The sequence below is a fragment of the Aptenodytes forsteri genome, unplaced genomic scaffold (genome assembly GCF_000699145.1).
Source record: "Aptenodytes forsteri isolate BGI_AS27 unplaced genomic scaffold, ASM69914v1 Scaffold243, whole genome shotgun sequence".
Classification (NCBI taxonomy): domain Eukaryota; kingdom Metazoa; phylum Chordata; class Aves; order Sphenisciformes; family Spheniscidae; genus Aptenodytes; species Aptenodytes forsteri.
Window position 1 is genome coordinate 526,974 of NW_008795314.1, and position 16,077 is coordinate 543,050.

Genomic DNA, 16,077 nt, shown 5'->3' on the forward strand with positions numbered 1-16,077 from the left:
GTTGGGTTGATGGTTGGACTCAATGATCTTAGAGGTCTTTTCCAACCTTGATGATTCTATGTGGGACTTGACTGCTGGGAGCAGAGGAATTTTTTTCTCTCCACAGTTCCTTCACAATGCCACCCAGGCCAGGGCTCATTGTTCATTTACCCTTGCTGCCTGCTGCAAAGAGACCAACATGGATCTGGCAGGCCCAGAGATCTTTGCCCAACCCTCAGGAGAAACCCTTCTCTGTAATCATACACAGGCAGGAATTATTTATATGCTTAGTCATGAAGGATGGTGGTGTCCTAAGCTATAGTGCAGAAAGCAGGGTCTGGATCCTGCTATTGTAAAGTCTGGCAGGCCACACTTTTCTCTTAGGTTTCCTTTTTCCACCTGAGTTTTGCTGTGTCCTGCTGTGTGTGAAGAGGTAAACCATTCACATGTCCCCATGGTTGGTGCATGTGGAGAGAACCAGAGGTACCCAGCTTATGTGATGTGTTCTGTGCGGATTGATCAGGGCTTTCTGATCTGGGATTCCCCAAAAGCACTGTGCATGTGGCCTTTTGCCTCTAGGCTTCTCTGGAATGACTCAAGCACCAGTTTACCAGTCTGTGCCTTCAATGATGGGGATGCCAGCGGCCATGCCTATGATGCCAGCGGCTGGTGGGATTGCACCTATGCCAGGTAATAATTCAGTAACTATACAGGGGAAAAGGATGGAAGGGTGGGTGTCGTAATGGAGCCTGTGCATTTGAATGTCAGGTGGGGTGCACAGTGAACGCTCAGCTCTGGGCTGATGCTCGGGCATTGTGGGGAATGATTGCCTGTGGGTGTTTGCAGACATGTGTGTCTTCTACAGCCATGGTTATGCCCCAGCCTGTGGTTCCAGCTGTAGATCCCAATCAGTTAGCAGCACAACAGCAAACCTTTATCAACCAGCAAGCCATGCTCATGGTGAGTGGAAGGGACCGGCTGGGAGGGGCTCAGGAACCGGGGAAGAACAACGCACTGGCGTATGTGCTGTTAAGAGGTTAGCCGTGCTCCACTCCTGCATTAGGCCTGCTCTGTAACACTCTGTGTTTATGTGCTGGGGGTTAGGTATATAAAGTCGGGATTATTTAAGACTGCAAAACTGGGAACCCCCTTTTTGCTGCTTTGTGTACATGAGGACACTGAGGCACCATAGGTGAGTGAGTAGCAGGGACAAGAGCAGGCCCTGAGAAGCCTCAGCTGTAATTCCCATGTGTTTTTAAGCTGGAATTTGCTACAGATGCAGATCTGCAGTATTCTGCTTTCTGTACAAAGCCTTGTGAGTGCATGGAGGTCCCAGGCTATCTCACTGGTAGCTGAGTCTTTGGGGTGTTGTTAGGAGCTCTGCATACTTGGCCAGGTGGGAGCAGACTCCCTGGGCATGCCTTGTCCATAACACTGGGAAATTTGCAGCGGACTATGTAGATGTTCTGTGATTATCAGTGAAAGAATAGGACAGTCTGACTGACGGCTGATGATTTTGTGTAGCCTAGAGCTCATGAACATTGCAATTCCTTCCTCCAGGCCCAGCAGGTGACCCTTCAAGCCATGAGCATTTCCCAGCAGCAGCAGCAACAGCAGCGGTGGCAACAGTCTCTTGAGAACTCAAGGCCAAGAGTCTCAAGTCCACCACAAGCCCGAGCCTCAGCTCCAGCCCCAGTCCCAGCCACTTCCCCAAAACCCAAGAAGCCTCCCAGCAGCCAGAATGCTACACCACCCCCAAAGGCTCCAGAACCACCAGCTAAGGCAGAAGAACCGGTATGAGAAACAGTGGTGGTGAATTTGGTTTGAATTTCATGACTTGCATTTGCTCTGCTTCCCTACAGTGTGACAGTGGTTTGGCAGAGAGGAGAGCAGAGCGCTATGCTTACCTATGATACTGAGACCTTTCAAACTCTGCTTGCTGAGTCTTTAAGACACAGGATCAAACCTTGGTGGCATTAGCTCTGCGGAGGTTTGGCTGCAGTGTTGGCCAATTAATTTCCAGCTGATCTGAATTTTTCCATAGGAAAATTCATTACTCGGAGTTCTTTATCTTCCAGCAAGCTCTCTTGGGCCTCTAACATACTCCTTCTCTGGACTTTGATGATTCCTTGGGTCAGAGACTGATCTCTTGGGATGCTCCCAGATAGGGAGAAGTTCCAGATCAGAACTTGGCAAGGGAAGATCACCTCTGAACTTAAGGGCGCTATGGAGGTATCTGCTGGCTAGTGCTAACTAGCCATGTTGTGAACTGCTTGCAGGTTTACGACTACACGGAAGACGAGTTCTTCGACAGTGAAGATGATGACTATCTTCGAGAAACTTTCCAGCAGAAGAGAGAATATTTTCAGAAGATGGGTGAGCATCTACCACTTTGGGAATTTCACTCATCTTAACACCTTGTTCTGCAGCCTCCCTGGCATAACAAGGTGTTCTTGTCTCCCTGTCTGGAACCCAGCTAATCCCTGCAGGAGCTGCTGGTGCTGTGTGTAGCAGGAGTTTTGGGTGCCTGCTCAGGTGGCTACAATTCAGATTGTGAGGCGTTGTGTTACCAGTTTTCTAGACATCTTTGGGCTTCTGACTGCCACACCCTCCTTTGCCTCTAGAAAGCATAGGCTTCTGCTGGCTGATGCAAGGGTGGAAACTATGCCGTTAGTGCTAGGCTTTGGTTGTGGGTTTAACTAGCTCAGGTCCCCCTTTCTATGCAGGAGAGCAACAAATCCGAGTGAAGAAAGTCAGGCCTCCTTCCAAAACCTGGACCCCTCCAGCAAATCCCCAGCCAAAGCAGGAGGAGGAGAAGGAAGAGGAGCAGGAGAAGAGGAAAGAAGAGAAGCCCAGCCCTAAAACAGAGGCAGGTAAGATGCTGTGCAGTGGAGACCCAGGCAGGCTGACAAGCGGGAACTTTCTAGGAGCATCAGGCCAGGATATAGCCACAGGAGGAAAGGATCTGGCCCTTCTGGGAGTCTGCATCTTGACAGGAGAGGAGAGAGAGAAAGGTCTGAGCTTTGGGAAGTGGGATCCCAAAGCAAGGTAGTGGAAGGTCATGGCCAGTCAGCCTGGGGGTGAAAGAGAGGGCGCTTCAAATGACATAATGGGATTTCTCCTGTGTCTTTGCTGGGCTGTTGGTTAAAGCTGTCATCCCCAATAGCTCCTGCTCCCCCTTTGCCACCTCCTGAGCCGAAGCCAAAAAAGCAGACACGAAAAGCGAAGAAGGAGCCACCTGTAGTGAAGCCTTCAGGCCCCGAGTCGCGGCCTGAACCCAGCCGGGAGATCCGCAACATCATCAAAATGTACCAGAGCAGGCCAGCCCCTGAGCCCCAGCCTATCGAGCCTGTCAGGTGAGAGAGTGGGGTCCACCCAGGTGGGCAGGGAGGAGATGAGTGGGACTATATCCCAGTGCTGCCACATGGCTCCATTGTGGCCACAACCCCTCTGCAGCCCCTGTAACTGTTCCCCATTTCCTTGCAGGAGAGTGTCCAAGCCATTTATGAAGAAGAACGACCCCAAAAATGAGGCTCTGGCCAAGCTGGGAATGATGAACCTCTCCTCTCCCAAATCAGTGAGTTCTTTGCTCTCCGGTCGCCTAAGAGCTCAGCAGAGAGGGCCTGTATATCCAATCTCCAACAGATTGGGAGCTACTTGGTAGTGCAGTAGCAGCCAGGTGATTTCTTCTTGGGTTACTAGATAGCTGTGAGCTCATACCATGGTGCTGCCCATCCTAGACTGGGTTGCAGTCTGTAAAGTCACTTGAGGTCCTGGAGAAAAGGCTCTGGAGCAGCAAGTCCTATTGTGGTATGTTTAAGGCTGATCTGGAAGCAAGCAACTCATGTTCCCCACATTTGGCACCAAGGTCTTGGCCCATTAATGTCTCTTTTCCCCTTCCCAACTGGAGGCTTCAATCTCAAATACTTGGTTCTCTGCACTTGGGTTTGCTTGATCTTCATCTGTTTGTAGATCATGTGCTGATTTAAAGGTCCTGGTATCCCTGTTCACACAGATCTTGCTTCTAGGGTTGGACTGATGCCCTAGGGATGACTTGTAACAACAGCAGTATCAGGACAGAGCACAGTAATGCAGAGAATGACCGCATCAAATGGTTTTGCTGTCTTGCAGCCACCCCCCCTGCCACAAGAGAAGAGAACACCTCCACCTCCCAAGCCCAAGCCAGGCTCAGCTTCCAGCTCTATCAAGGAGAAGCAGTTGCCTCTCCTGTCCATCTTCAGCCAGGAGAGAACCCCACCAGGTTCCCAGGCCCCTCCTGCTCCTCCTCCTCCTCCCCCACCATTGCCTTCACCTCTTCTGCCTGGGAACCAAGGCTGGCAGGAATCCACAGGGAAGGGTGAGTATTGACTTCACCCAAGTGGGATTTGGTAGCGGTGGGAGGGGATGGGGTCGGAATCAGCCCAGTGGCCCGGGAGAGTCACAGCACATGTTCTGTCATCGGCCAGCTGGTCAAAGACTGAGTGGGCTGTGTGAAATCAGAGACTGTCACCGTAGTTCCAGTCTGGCCCCGCACTCAGCATGGCACTTCCCAGCTCTAACTCTTCCCTTTCTTCCCAGTGCAGTGCAGGATGTCAGGCAAAACTGATGGAGGGGCTGGGTTTCTCTGAAAAAATGCAGCTAAAAACAGAAAGGACCTTTGGGCTACAGCTTTATCAAGGTCCAGTCCACATTATGTTTTATTACCTACCTGAAGCATAACTACTTTATCAAAGCTGGAATTCAACAGGTGGACTTTAGACCAGGGAGGAATGGGAAGCTGGGTGTTTTACCTTCTAGAGCCTCTGGAGGGTCCTTAGAGACAGGCTGAGGAATGAGGGAATGTTTCTCAGAGGGAGAATGAGAGCCTGAGAGACCTTGGACACTGGCCACATAAGGAGTGTCTGGACATTGCCCACCTGAAAAATGGCATAGCTAATGCTTCTCAGCAGGAGTTTGGAAGTGTTATTCAGTCTTAGGTTTTCCTTCTGAATTGCAGTGGGATCCTGGAGCCATAATTCATTTTATACTTTGCTGCTATTTTGGATACATGTACCAATGTATTTCAAGCTGTTTAAAACTCTCATCAGCATCACATTTTATAACATACAAGGAACAGTCAGTCAAGCACATTACTGCAGGACTCCATCCTGCGTCAGATTCCCTGGTATAAAAGAATGTCCTGGTTTCACTCCCCCTCTCTTTTTAAAAATGGATCTTCAGGAAGTCTGGCGAAAGTAAATCGAAGTAACTAGATTGGCCTGAAAAATCCCTACATGCTTTTGAATAGGAATATAGAAACAGCTGAACTGTGCGATCTACTACAATTCTTGATTGTCTATGAACTCTGAAATTTTGAAAGTTGGGAGTGCTTAAATGAAGATATTCCTACCTTGTAAAGCAAGGCCTTTGAATGGTTGTCTTCAGACTGAGCCTGTCTTTTAATAGATCTCCTGCAGAGAGAAAACCCAGTGCAAGTACTGGGTGCCTTGTACCACAACCTTGCAGTCTGCAAGCTTAGGGGAGAACTTTTATGTCCTTTTGAAACCTTTAGCAGGCTTTTTATAATGACATAAAGTGAAACTGTGTCTTCAAACTTAAGCACGTGGGTAATATTTTGCCTGGCACGCTGTGGGCTCCCTAACTCTGGAGCGTTGCTATTATGAGCACTGAACTTTGTGACTAATACAGCAAGTATAAATGCTGGTACTCACATGATGACCGTTTTGTGCATGCATTCGTACTAGCTGATCACTGACCTTCAAGAGCGTTCTTGACAGTAATCTTCAGTCAGGCACATGGCACTGTCCCCTTTCTCTTGGTAGGTCTTTGGCAGGTGGGAAGGTGACCCTGTAGTCAGCAAAGCCCATCTTCACTGCTCTTTCTCCTCACACAGACTCTACTGTAACAGTAGCAGAAGATGATGGTATCAAGACCCAGCTGTACAAGCTCACTGCCAGTGTCAGCTTTTCCTATATCAACCCTCCCTGGAAAATCTTTCTGCGCAAAGAGGTACAGTTCACTAGCTGAGGGCTGGCTATGGGGGGGAGGGAACTGGTTCCACATTCGGTTAAAATCACTTTTTGTCATAGGCACCCAGTGTGAAATAAGAGCACAAAGGCAGCTCTGGGAGGAGGTCACGCGACGCAGGAGTTGGGGGCGGGGGATCATCTCGGAGGAGATCCGAGTCCTACTCTCTGCCTTACTGACTCTGGTGTCTCAGTTTCCCTACCTGTCCTTTCCTCCCTCTGTAAAACACTGAGAAATCTACAGTTAAAGTAAATTTTTTGTTGCCTGGCGCTTTCCTGTTAAAACAGTACAAATGTGTTTAAAATGAAGTATTGGAGAGTGCACTGAACTGACCAGGGTTCATCCCATGGTCTCACCACTTCACTTTTGGTCCTTCGCTCCTGGTCTTTCTGTTTACATTCACAGTGTCTCTTCCCTGCCTGTCCTTGGAGATGGACTCACTCCTCTCTGGCAGTAGGGCATATAGATTACGAAACATCCCTGGAGAGCTATTTCTGCAACATCTGTAAACTTCTGTAACATTACTATTGTTTTTATCCTCCTCTTGCAGGTGTTTTACCCCAAAGAAAACTTCAGTCACCCTTATTGTCTGAACTTGCTGTGTGAACAGGTGTGTACTGGTGTATGACTCAAGGCCTGTTGTTTCTCTGTTACACTGCATAAGCTGCCTTCACTTCTGCATCCCTAGTGGTGTTAGTCTCTTCTCCAGGTCCATCCAGTCAAGCCCCTGCTCACTCTTCTGAAACTCAGTCTGTTTAACGGCCTCAGATGCTCCAACACACTCAGATGTGGCCTTTTCAATGGAAGCCTCTCTGTTTCCTTCCTCTGCAGATCATGCGTGACACCTTCTCCGACTCCTGCCTTCGGATCTCCAGGGAGGAGAAGCGCAAGATGAAAGACCTGCTGAGTAATTAACAGCCCCATCATCCCTTCGTCCCCGTGCCCATCCCAGCTTTTGGTTTGAAACAAGAAACCGGCCTCCAAGCCCTTTCAGGCAGGACTTAGGGCAGAGGAGAAATGTTTGTCACTGCAGCAAGAAAGCACATTTGTGTGTGCTGTGTAGTGCAGTGTAGGAATGTTGTTTATCCCAAATGCCCAGAAAATGGCCCTGAAATTTCTCTGAGCCAGAAAAACTTAGTTCTGATATGTTTATTGTAGGGAGAGGAAACTGAGGCCCAAGGATGGGATTTTGAGTTGTCTCAAAATCCACCTGTCTTCTTTGACAGGAGCTTCATGGAGAGGGGGAGAGAAACTAGTAGTAGACTGGTGTGTGCAAATAACATGGTATCCTTTTGCCTCTGCATGTCGTTTGCTGCACTGTAATCACTGAGGAGGACTGGTGGGAAGGAGTCCCTGGGCAGAGGAAGACTTGGCCATCTCTGTCTTACTGAGAAACTATCTGCTTTGTACCCCTGCTAGTGGAGTTCCGGGTTGGCAACGATGTCCAGTCCATTCAGGAGGATGGGATAAAGAAGAGGATTGTACTGGCTGCTCGAGATAACTGGGCTAACTATTTCTCCCGCCTTTTCCCAGTTCATGTGAGTCTTAATCTTTTCACCAGACCCGGGGCTTGCTTTAGCTCTGTGGCTCTAGTTCACCTGGGATCTCTTTCTGTCTCCCTGCCTGGCCACACACCACTCATTCTTCTGCGCCTTCTGTACCTTGCTGGGTTTGACGCCCCTGTCAGCCTAGGGTCTCCTTCATGGTACATACGGTAGCATCTTCTTCCCCTGCTGCATCCTGTCCGGGTGGGATGGGGTCTTTCACGCTCTCTGCTGCACTTCCCTTACAGGGTGAAAATGGAAGTGATGTCCAGATTCTGGGTGTTTCTCACCGGGGCATGCAGCTGCTGAAGGTGGTGAAAGCAGCTGGGTATAATCCTGAGCACCTGAAGATTCTTCGCAGCTACAGGTGAGCAAAAGGGCACTGGTTGCTGCAGGATGATAATTTGTCACTTGCAGGATGTTTTCAGAGTGTAGGAGGCAGACCGAACAGGTGAGCTGAAAATTGTCTGGTTGTGCTGTGCTTTCTAGGATTGTCCCAGGCCAGCTGTGACTCACTGACCCTCCTTCTAATGAGTTTGGCCTTTCCCTTTCCTCCCTACCTTGTGTTTTGCTCACAATAAGTGAGTGCTAGGTGTGAGTCAGCTCCATGCATGTCATCAGAAGGGAGGTCCTCAGAGGGGTACGGTGAAAGCCATGAGCAGCCTATGGTGCTATTACTGTTGTAATACAGTGCTGGTGAAAGGCCACCCTCTGGAGCGTGCCGAGGCCTGTCTCCATTCTCAGTCTTTGGAATGAGCTCCCATCCCCATGATCTGCATCCCTAGCTCTGGCAGAGGGAGCCTGAGCATGCTGTCTGTGTTCTCAGCTTTGCAGATGTGCTGTCAGTGGAACTGAAGGGCAGCAATGCCCTGGAGCTCTCTCTGAAGACAGAGCAGCTCTTCCTGCACTCTCCAAAGGCTCCGTGCATCAAGGCCATGGTGGAACTCTTCATCCAGGAGCTGAGGCAGGTAAGGGAGTGGCTGTAGTGCAGTAGGGAATGAAGGTGGTTTCCCACATGGACCCGAGAGGGTCCATGGGATGATGTGGTCCAAATCCCTCACATCCTGGGGATGAGATTTGACCTCCCCATCACTTTTTCCCCAGGATACCAACTACGTTGTTGCTTTGCGCAGCTACGTTGTGGATGACAAGAGCCTCCTTAGCTTCAAGAAGGGTGACCTCATCAAGTTACTGCCCATGCAAGGCGTAGAGCCAGGTGAGGGAGTTTGAGATTGGCAGGAAAGGTGGGGACTGGGTTCAAGGGCCTGCTGTGATTGACTTACGGTAACACTGGACCCATGGTGCCCAGAAGCTCTACATGCTGCTGTCAAGTAAACCAGAGGAAAGCAGACTGTTAAGGGCTGGCATAGTCAGCTTTCAGCTCTGCCATTCTCTGACCGCAACCCACCTTGTTCCAGCTGCCATAGTTATAGGGGATGTTATCTTAGGATGCAGGAAAGCCTGGTCAGTCTGGTGCTCTCCTTTGCCAGTAGTATGTCTCACTGCTCGTTTCTCTTGGTAGCTGCCATGGTTCCTGACTCTTTCTCCCCTGTTTCTGCAGGCTGGCAGTTCGGCTCCACTGGTGGCCGCTGTGGTATTTTCCCCACCAGCCTTGTGCAATTGGCTGCAGCCCCTGATCACCTCAGCACCAGCATGGACAGATGTGGAGGGCTGCGGAAGAGCATGAAAGCTTCCCCGGAGAGCAGGAACACCAGCAGGGAGGTGAGTCGTCTTTAGGGAACTGCTAGGCGATGTGGCCGGGTTCTGTGGGAGCTGCCAGGGTGGGTCCATGGCCCTGGTAGTGTCTGACCTCCAAGGCTAGAGGGAAGAAGATGACTGCTTAATCCTTACAGATGGAGACACTCAAATACTGTCATAGTGGGAGGGGGAGGCAACACACACAGATGAGGCCTTCCCAGGTCTGGCAGGTGAGGAGAATACACACTGCAGTTCCTCAGCTGACTATTCAGGGTGGGTTTGGTGCCTGTCCCTGCAGAGTTCTGTTCCCAGCCTGACATCAGAACCTGACAGCATCATGTTAGTCCCTGCTGGCGACCGTTATACCATGACAGACTTCGCCATAGCCTACTTCAGAGAGGCTCAGTCCATGTGAGTAGGCTGTGGTCCTTCTTGAACAGGCATACACAGGACCTGTGTAGCCTGACCCACACCAAGCCGTTTCTGGGGATATTTCTTAGGCTGCATGTTCTCTCTCTTCTGTCTAGGCAGGGACTGAATGGGATTTCTGCTGAAAAGAAGAGTGCAGCTACCCTGGTCCAGCACACCAAGGTGAGCTCAGTCTCTCCCCATGGCTACAGCCAGAAATCTAGCTCCAGCATTGCCTCTAGCTTTGTCCCCACGTGGCAAAAGCACAGAGGGCAGATCCTTGGCTGCAGTCTCTGGAGAAGCGTAGGTGCCCCCTACTCTTCAGTGCTGCCTGCAAGATGCTGGGAGCCTGTGTCTTTCATGAAGCCTGCAGCACAGCTCTGTGCGATCTGCCTCCCCAGCTTACCCTTGTATTCTGGCCCTGCAGGTCCCAATCCAGGAATCTTTGCTCCAGTACGCTGATAGCGAACTGAATGAGCTTGCTACAAAGAACTTCAGGAGTAAGTACCTCCCTAGGACACAACACTGCAGAGGCTGGAGCGGGGGTGAGTGGGATGGCCTTGGTGGTCACGCACAGGCATCATGGGGCCCAGCGTGGGGAATGAAAACTGAGAGGAGGGCCCCTCCTAAGGCATTTCTGCAGTTAATAACCACCTGTGTCCGTGCTGAAAGCGTCCAGCAAAATACACTTTGAGTGCAAAGTGCCCAAGAACGCACACTGCCTGGGCTGATGCCCCACCGACTACACATGTCCAATGCAAGCCTCGTAATAGCCCATGGAGCAGAAAAGCTTTCAGGACATTTTCTAGTCTACTGCCTGCCCCACGGCAGGATCACCTCTGCTTAGACCTAAATGCTAGCCTTTGCTTTGCAGCTCTGATGCAGTTCATGGGAGATCAATCAAAACTCAAGAACCAGAATGAGGCTGAATGCATCTATGAAATCCTTCAGGTTTGTGACCTTCCCCTGGGCAAGGTGTTGAAGCACCAATGGGAATGAAGAGCCAAGACCTTGCTGGGAAGGGAGAAAGCAGGGAGAGCCATAATGCAACCTCCTACATGAGAAAGGGAGCTGAAACAGAGAGGCTGATTAAAAAACATGGGGGGGGAGGGTTGCATGTAAATGGTTTCCCTGGATATCACTGTCTGGATGAGAGCACAACCTGCCTCCCCTTCTTTGGGCCCAGATAGCACTAGAGACCAGAGGCTGCAAAGCCCAAGCTTTAAGCCACATTGGCAGAGCTCTGGAGCTGGGAGCAGAAGGGCACAGAGATGACCTGGGGCCTCTCTGATGCTCTCGTCCCCTCTCTGATGCTGTCTTTTCCTCTCTGAATGCAGCTGTGCAAGGAGAAGGAGAGTTTGCATGATGAGGTCTACTGCCAGGTCATCAAACAGGTCACCCACAACCCTAACCAGTGAGTACCAGCACTGTCAGCTCCTGTGCCTGCACAGCTGGAGGGGAACCATCTGCCTTGCTGCATAGGCAGCAGCGCCAGGAGAGAGGCTGACCCCTAATGATGTACTATCCCTCACTGCTCAGTTGCTGGGGCTTTTGCTGAGCGCTCAGGGAATTTAGCAAGTCACTGGGGTTTGGCTTTTTCACTTCAATGGATGTTTGTCCTTCTATCTCGGGCTGCTGATATATCTGGGCGCTGCTAAACATTCCTGGTAGCTCCCGGTAGTGGCGCTGCTCAGAGCCCTGATTTCCTCTTCACAGCCCTGGGGAATTGGTACAACAGTTAGGACTGGCTTGACCCCACACTGCCCTGTGATATGGCAGCAGTGGCATCAGAGTGGCCTTGACTGTTCCCTTTCTCTGTTTGCTGTTAGAATAACTAAACGAATCCCTTCCTCAGCACAAGAAACCTTTGACCAAGGGCCACTACCTCATTTTCTGCAACCTGCCATAGGTGTTCAAAAGGGCAGAGGCTCAGTTTGAGCTGCTTGGAGCAGTAATTGTCTTGTTCCAAGGTGCTCACAGTTCTTTCTGCCCTGCAGGGAGAGCGTGCTGCGTGGTTGGTTGCTCCTAAACCTGCTAACTGGGTACTTCCTCCCTTCTAACATCCTGATGCCCTACGCCACCAAGTTTCTGCAGCTAGCCAGCAGTGATCCATCCAGCACCCACCATGGTATGACTGTTTGTGTCCTGTAAAATAAACAGCTGCCCCCTTGTTTACTAAAGCTCAGTGGTCAAAGAAAGAAGACAGGATCCAGGTGGGGACATGGTCCAACAGGGAAATCTCCCTTATCCTGTTAGGCAGGAGAAATGAGTCGGGTACTGAAGGACCTGAGCCTGCAGGCAAGAGTCTGCTTTGTATCTCTAGTCTTTCTGTTTGCAGAGGTAATTTCCCATTGCATCTTCACCCAGGCAAGGTGGAATTGTGTGTCTCTCTGAGGCTTAGCTTAGCCCTGCTGCTTAGGCTCAGTTTGACAGCTAGACCTTGGGGGAAAGGCAGACTGTGGTCTTCCAGAGTCATCAGCTGTGAGGTATATGGGTTGGAATCCTGCCAGAGAAGAGGATTCTAGTTCTCCCATCCTGTCATTCCTGTGTACTCCCTTCTACCCTGGACAGTGTCTGGGGTTGGCCCCTCATGATTTGGATGTGTCCTGGCAGAGTGGGAGATGAGGTCAACTCTCTTTCCTCTCCTAGCGGTGGCCCGGGGTTAAATTCAACACAGTCAGGATGACCCAGCACCATAGGAGACAATGTTAAATCCTCTGTTTGGTTCAGCACATGAAGCTTTTTCCTTTTCCTGCAGATATAGCCAAGACCTGTCAGAGCAACCTGCGGAAAAATTTCATGTATGGGGGCCGTCGCCACCTTCCTTTCCCTGTGGAGATAGAGGCATTGCTGGTATTGAGGGGCAGAGAAGTGGGGATGCTGGGAAGAGAGGGAGGGCAGAGGTTTGCCAGGAGGTGCCATGTGCAGTGTTACAGGGGTGGTTAGTGTTCCAAGAGAGGAAATGAGGCATGTGTCTGCAAGGGGACTGGGAAGTGCAATGCCATGGAGTAGGCAGGGGTGTGGGCAGGGAAGAGGCAGGTACTATGGGCAAGTAGTGGAAGGTGGAGATGAGAAGGAAGGAAGAGGGAGGAAGAATTGTGGGGCTGATGGGATCCTGCATGTCCTGCATGACGTCAAAGACTGTCCTTTGCAGAAGGGGCATGGTGCCCGCCGGCTAGCGATACTGATGCCTGGAGGCATGGAATACCTGACCAGAGTTAAGACATTCACTGTGAGTTTTCTGCTTTGAATTTCTTCATTGATCTGGACTCTGAGCCACACCAGGGAACTCCCTTATCTGTCAAAACCTTGGGCTTGGCCTGTGCTTCCCATGGTGCTGTGACAGTTTCCCCACTCACTTCCTAGGAATCCCTGTAGCAGCGTATCTCTGCAGGGCCTGCACAACGCTGGGACGCCTCACCCAGCTTGCTGCTTTGCACAATGGCCAGAGCCATACTGCTGCCCTCTAACAAGCCCAGTATGTTTAACTGCTCTGGGGCTGCTTTGGGCTTGCCTGGTCATAGTACTTATTTGCTTCTTTCCTCGCTTCAGGTGGCCAAGGAGCTCTTGCAGGAGATCTGTGAGCAGATGGGGGCAGGCGAACAGGAAGAGATACAGGAATTTGTTCTTTTTGCCATCAGGAGTGACAGCAATAATCTTGGCAAGTAGAGACTAGCACCTAGGTTCGTTCTTAAAGCAGTTTCTCCAACAGGGAGTACCATGGCTACTGTTTCAAATAGTTCCCTCAATGTTGCTGGCTCTGGGGAGGTCCCTCTTCAGCAGTTTCCCTCTGTACGAAGGTTAAGGAGTGTGCCTTCTCAGGGGCTGTGTTGCTTGCTCCTGAAAGAAGTGTGTGTGTGTGTGTCTGTGTGGGTCCGTGGCCCTTGGGAATGGCTGATGCTGGGAGTCCTAAGGGCAGGGTGGAATAGAGGCGTGCAGGAAGGCTCCTGTCCCAGGTCATGGAGCTCAGCCCACTGTCTCAGCACCACGAGTGATGACCCTCTCTCTGTGTAAATATGTAGATAAAACGGTGAGGCCGATAAGATCAGAGGAGTATCTTCATGATTACCTGCTGGAGGACAAGTTGGTCACTGTGACTTTACGCAGGCTCATCTGGAGGACGCCTCTGCACTTTGAGAACAGAATTTATACTGATGTTCATTATGGACAGGTAAGCAACAAGGGCAGTGTGCATCAGGAACCTCCCTAGCAGGGGCAGAGTTAGCGTACAGGCCAATGGGAATTTCCCAAGGGAGCTGAAGAAGCAGGAGGGCTTTGGCTGATCGGCTTAGTATGCTGTTTCTGGGAATGACTAATAACTGAAGCTATGGATGCAAGGAAGGCAGTATGCCTGCAGCCCTAGCCTATGAGCTGTACGGTTCTAGACATGGCTTGTGCAGTTCTGCATGCTCTTCCTGAGCGCAGAAAGCCTTTGCTTTCGTGTTATCAGCATGGCAAGATGTGGGTCTCTGCAGCCTGGCACTGCCCAGACCTTTCTGTACCTTCTGAAAGGTTTAACAAAGGCCTCTTTGCTGTGCTGTCTCTCAGATGCTGTGGGATTACCTGAATGGGAGGATACTGTTGAGCCGTAGTAAAGAAATGGAGATGCAGGTGGGCATTTTGGCAATGCTCCAGCACTGGGCCAAAACAGAGCAGCAGAACTCTGATCCCTCCAGGTATGTTTGTCTCAGGGTGGGTCTCTATCTCTAATGGCTGTTGGCACCACAGGGGTTAGGGGTAGGTGCCTGAAAGTACTCTCCGGATAATTAAGGAATGGACAGTTCTGGAGAACATAAACTACTAATTGATGTCACTACTCAGTGACTGACTCCTGCCCGCAATCAAGAAAGCTTACCTCCTGTTCACACTCTTAATGCTGACTGGCTCTGATGCACATTTCCTTTTGTGACTCCTTCTGAGCTGAGGGTCATGAGGGTGCCATGGACATTTCTTTTGACTGCCATGTGTTTGTAATACCAAGAAGGAAGTGTATGAACTTATAGTGGGGATGAATGCTCCTTTGTTCTTTCTCACAAGTGCCAGAGTTTTCAACCCTGGGCACTTGAAATCTGTAGTGAGATGCCTAAGGGGAATGAAAATGTCCCTGGGACCTGGAAAGCTTCTGTCCTGCAGCCCTGAGCTGTATTTTCACGCTCCTTCCTTCCCATATCCTTATGCACTTAGAGTGGAGGTAATGTCTCCATCAGATCCCCTCACACCACCAGCAGCAGGGGGTAATGGCATAACCCTGCTGGGCATAGGGAACTCTGCTCTGTGTAGTGCTTCGGAGGCACAGGAGCAAGACAGAGTTAGAGTAAGGTGTTTTTCAGCTGAGACTGCCTGTGAAAGCAATACTGTGTGGCTCTACTTCCATGCTACAGTCCTTGCTTGAAGAGCTCCTGTTGTCCCCAGAAAGGAGGGACTAGTCAGTGGTGCACAGCTGCCTTCTGTGTGGAAAATGGTGGTCTTGCTGTCTCTGTTTCCTTCCACATTATCCAATTCAGATACGACCTGCTGTGCTCTTCCCCTCTCCCTCCACCCTTGCCCCTAGCCATGCAACTGAAAACTGTTGCCGCATCCCCTCCTTCCTCTTAATCTCCCTGGTTGATCTTTTGATTTTAGCTGGGCAGGGGGTGAATTAGTATCTGCTTGTTGGCACAGGGAAGAGCTGAAGGAGTACACGCCAAAGACCCTGCAGTCCTCCATCAGTCCCCAGGCTCTGCAGAGCTATGTTGGCATGCTGCTGAGAAGCAGGCAGCCCTTCCAGCCGGTGGATGCAAAAATCCAGTTCATAGGTGAGGAGACATCCAGATCTGCTTGAGTCATCTATCCTGAGCATGATGGAAGCTGCTCTGAATGCGCTTTTGGGACAGTTCCTGAGGTTGGCGAGGATCCTTGGAGTCTGGAATGGGCCATGACATATGACTCCCTGACAGCCTCCCCCTGCAGACTGGCACTTGATCCCAAGCATGGTGATCATGGTAGAAGTCTCACTTCTTTTGCGGAAGTCTGCAGTAGACTTCCAGAGCTCTGTACAAGTTGTGTTTTAATTAATATTCTGGCTGCACGTCTGTTTTCTGGTCAGAAAAGAATGGGACATCCATTCAGGCTGCTGAGAATTGAGTATCAGCAGCCTGGGAGGGAGGGAGAAGTTGTCAATCTTACTTTTTAATGCAGAAAAGCTTGGGAACACTTGCAGCTTTTGACCACCTTAGGTTGGTGCAGTAGATTGCTGGCTGGAAGCTGCTGCCTGAAAGCCACCTTTTGCTTTCTTACAGAGCATGTGATGAAATTGCCTTTCTTTGGCTACAACATCTACTTTGTAGAGAGAGTCAGCGATAACACAATCCCCGTGCCCTGTTTCTGTGGCGTGAATAAAGAAGAGATCATTGTGGTGGATGGCACCACCCAGGTATGCCAG

The 16,077-nt window shown here is 50.5% G+C and overlaps 1 protein-coding gene across 1 annotated transcript in view; it reads left to right on the forward strand.

Annotated features, from left to right (window-relative positions):
- MYO15B (myosin XVB) overlaps positions 1 to 16,077 on the forward strand; it is a 43,789-nt gene that overhangs the window by 26,797 nt on the left and 915 nt on the right. Inside the window, 29 exon segments of the mRNA XM_019472105.1 lie at positions 559 to 669; positions 845 to 939; positions 1,540 to 1,788; positions 2,259 to 2,355; positions 2,706 to 2,852; positions 3,146 to 3,335; positions 3,466 to 3,556; positions 4,111 to 4,336; positions 5,873 to 5,988; positions 6,557 to 6,616; positions 6,838 to 6,913; positions 7,426 to 7,544; positions 7,799 to 7,917; positions 8,377 to 8,518; positions 8,655 to 8,766; positions 9,112 to 9,272; positions 9,547 to 9,659; positions 9,776 to 9,839; positions 10,084 to 10,156; positions 10,531 to 10,607; positions 10,994 to 11,070; positions 11,654 to 11,784; positions 12,415 to 12,509; positions 12,811 to 12,888; positions 13,209 to 13,317; positions 13,679 to 13,827; positions 14,205 to 14,332; positions 15,318 to 15,451; positions 15,935 to 16,068. Coding sequence (XP_019327650.1) covers positions 559 to 669; positions 845 to 939; positions 1,540 to 1,788; positions 2,259 to 2,355; positions 2,706 to 2,852; positions 3,146 to 3,335; positions 3,466 to 3,556; positions 4,111 to 4,336; positions 5,873 to 5,988; positions 6,557 to 6,616; positions 6,838 to 6,913; positions 7,426 to 7,544; positions 7,799 to 7,917; positions 8,377 to 8,518; positions 8,655 to 8,766; positions 9,112 to 9,272; positions 9,547 to 9,659; positions 9,776 to 9,839; positions 10,084 to 10,156; positions 10,531 to 10,607; positions 10,994 to 11,070; positions 11,654 to 11,784; positions 12,415 to 12,509; positions 12,811 to 12,888; positions 13,209 to 13,317; positions 13,679 to 13,827; positions 14,205 to 14,332; positions 15,318 to 15,451; positions 15,935 to 16,068 — 3,473 coding nt within the window.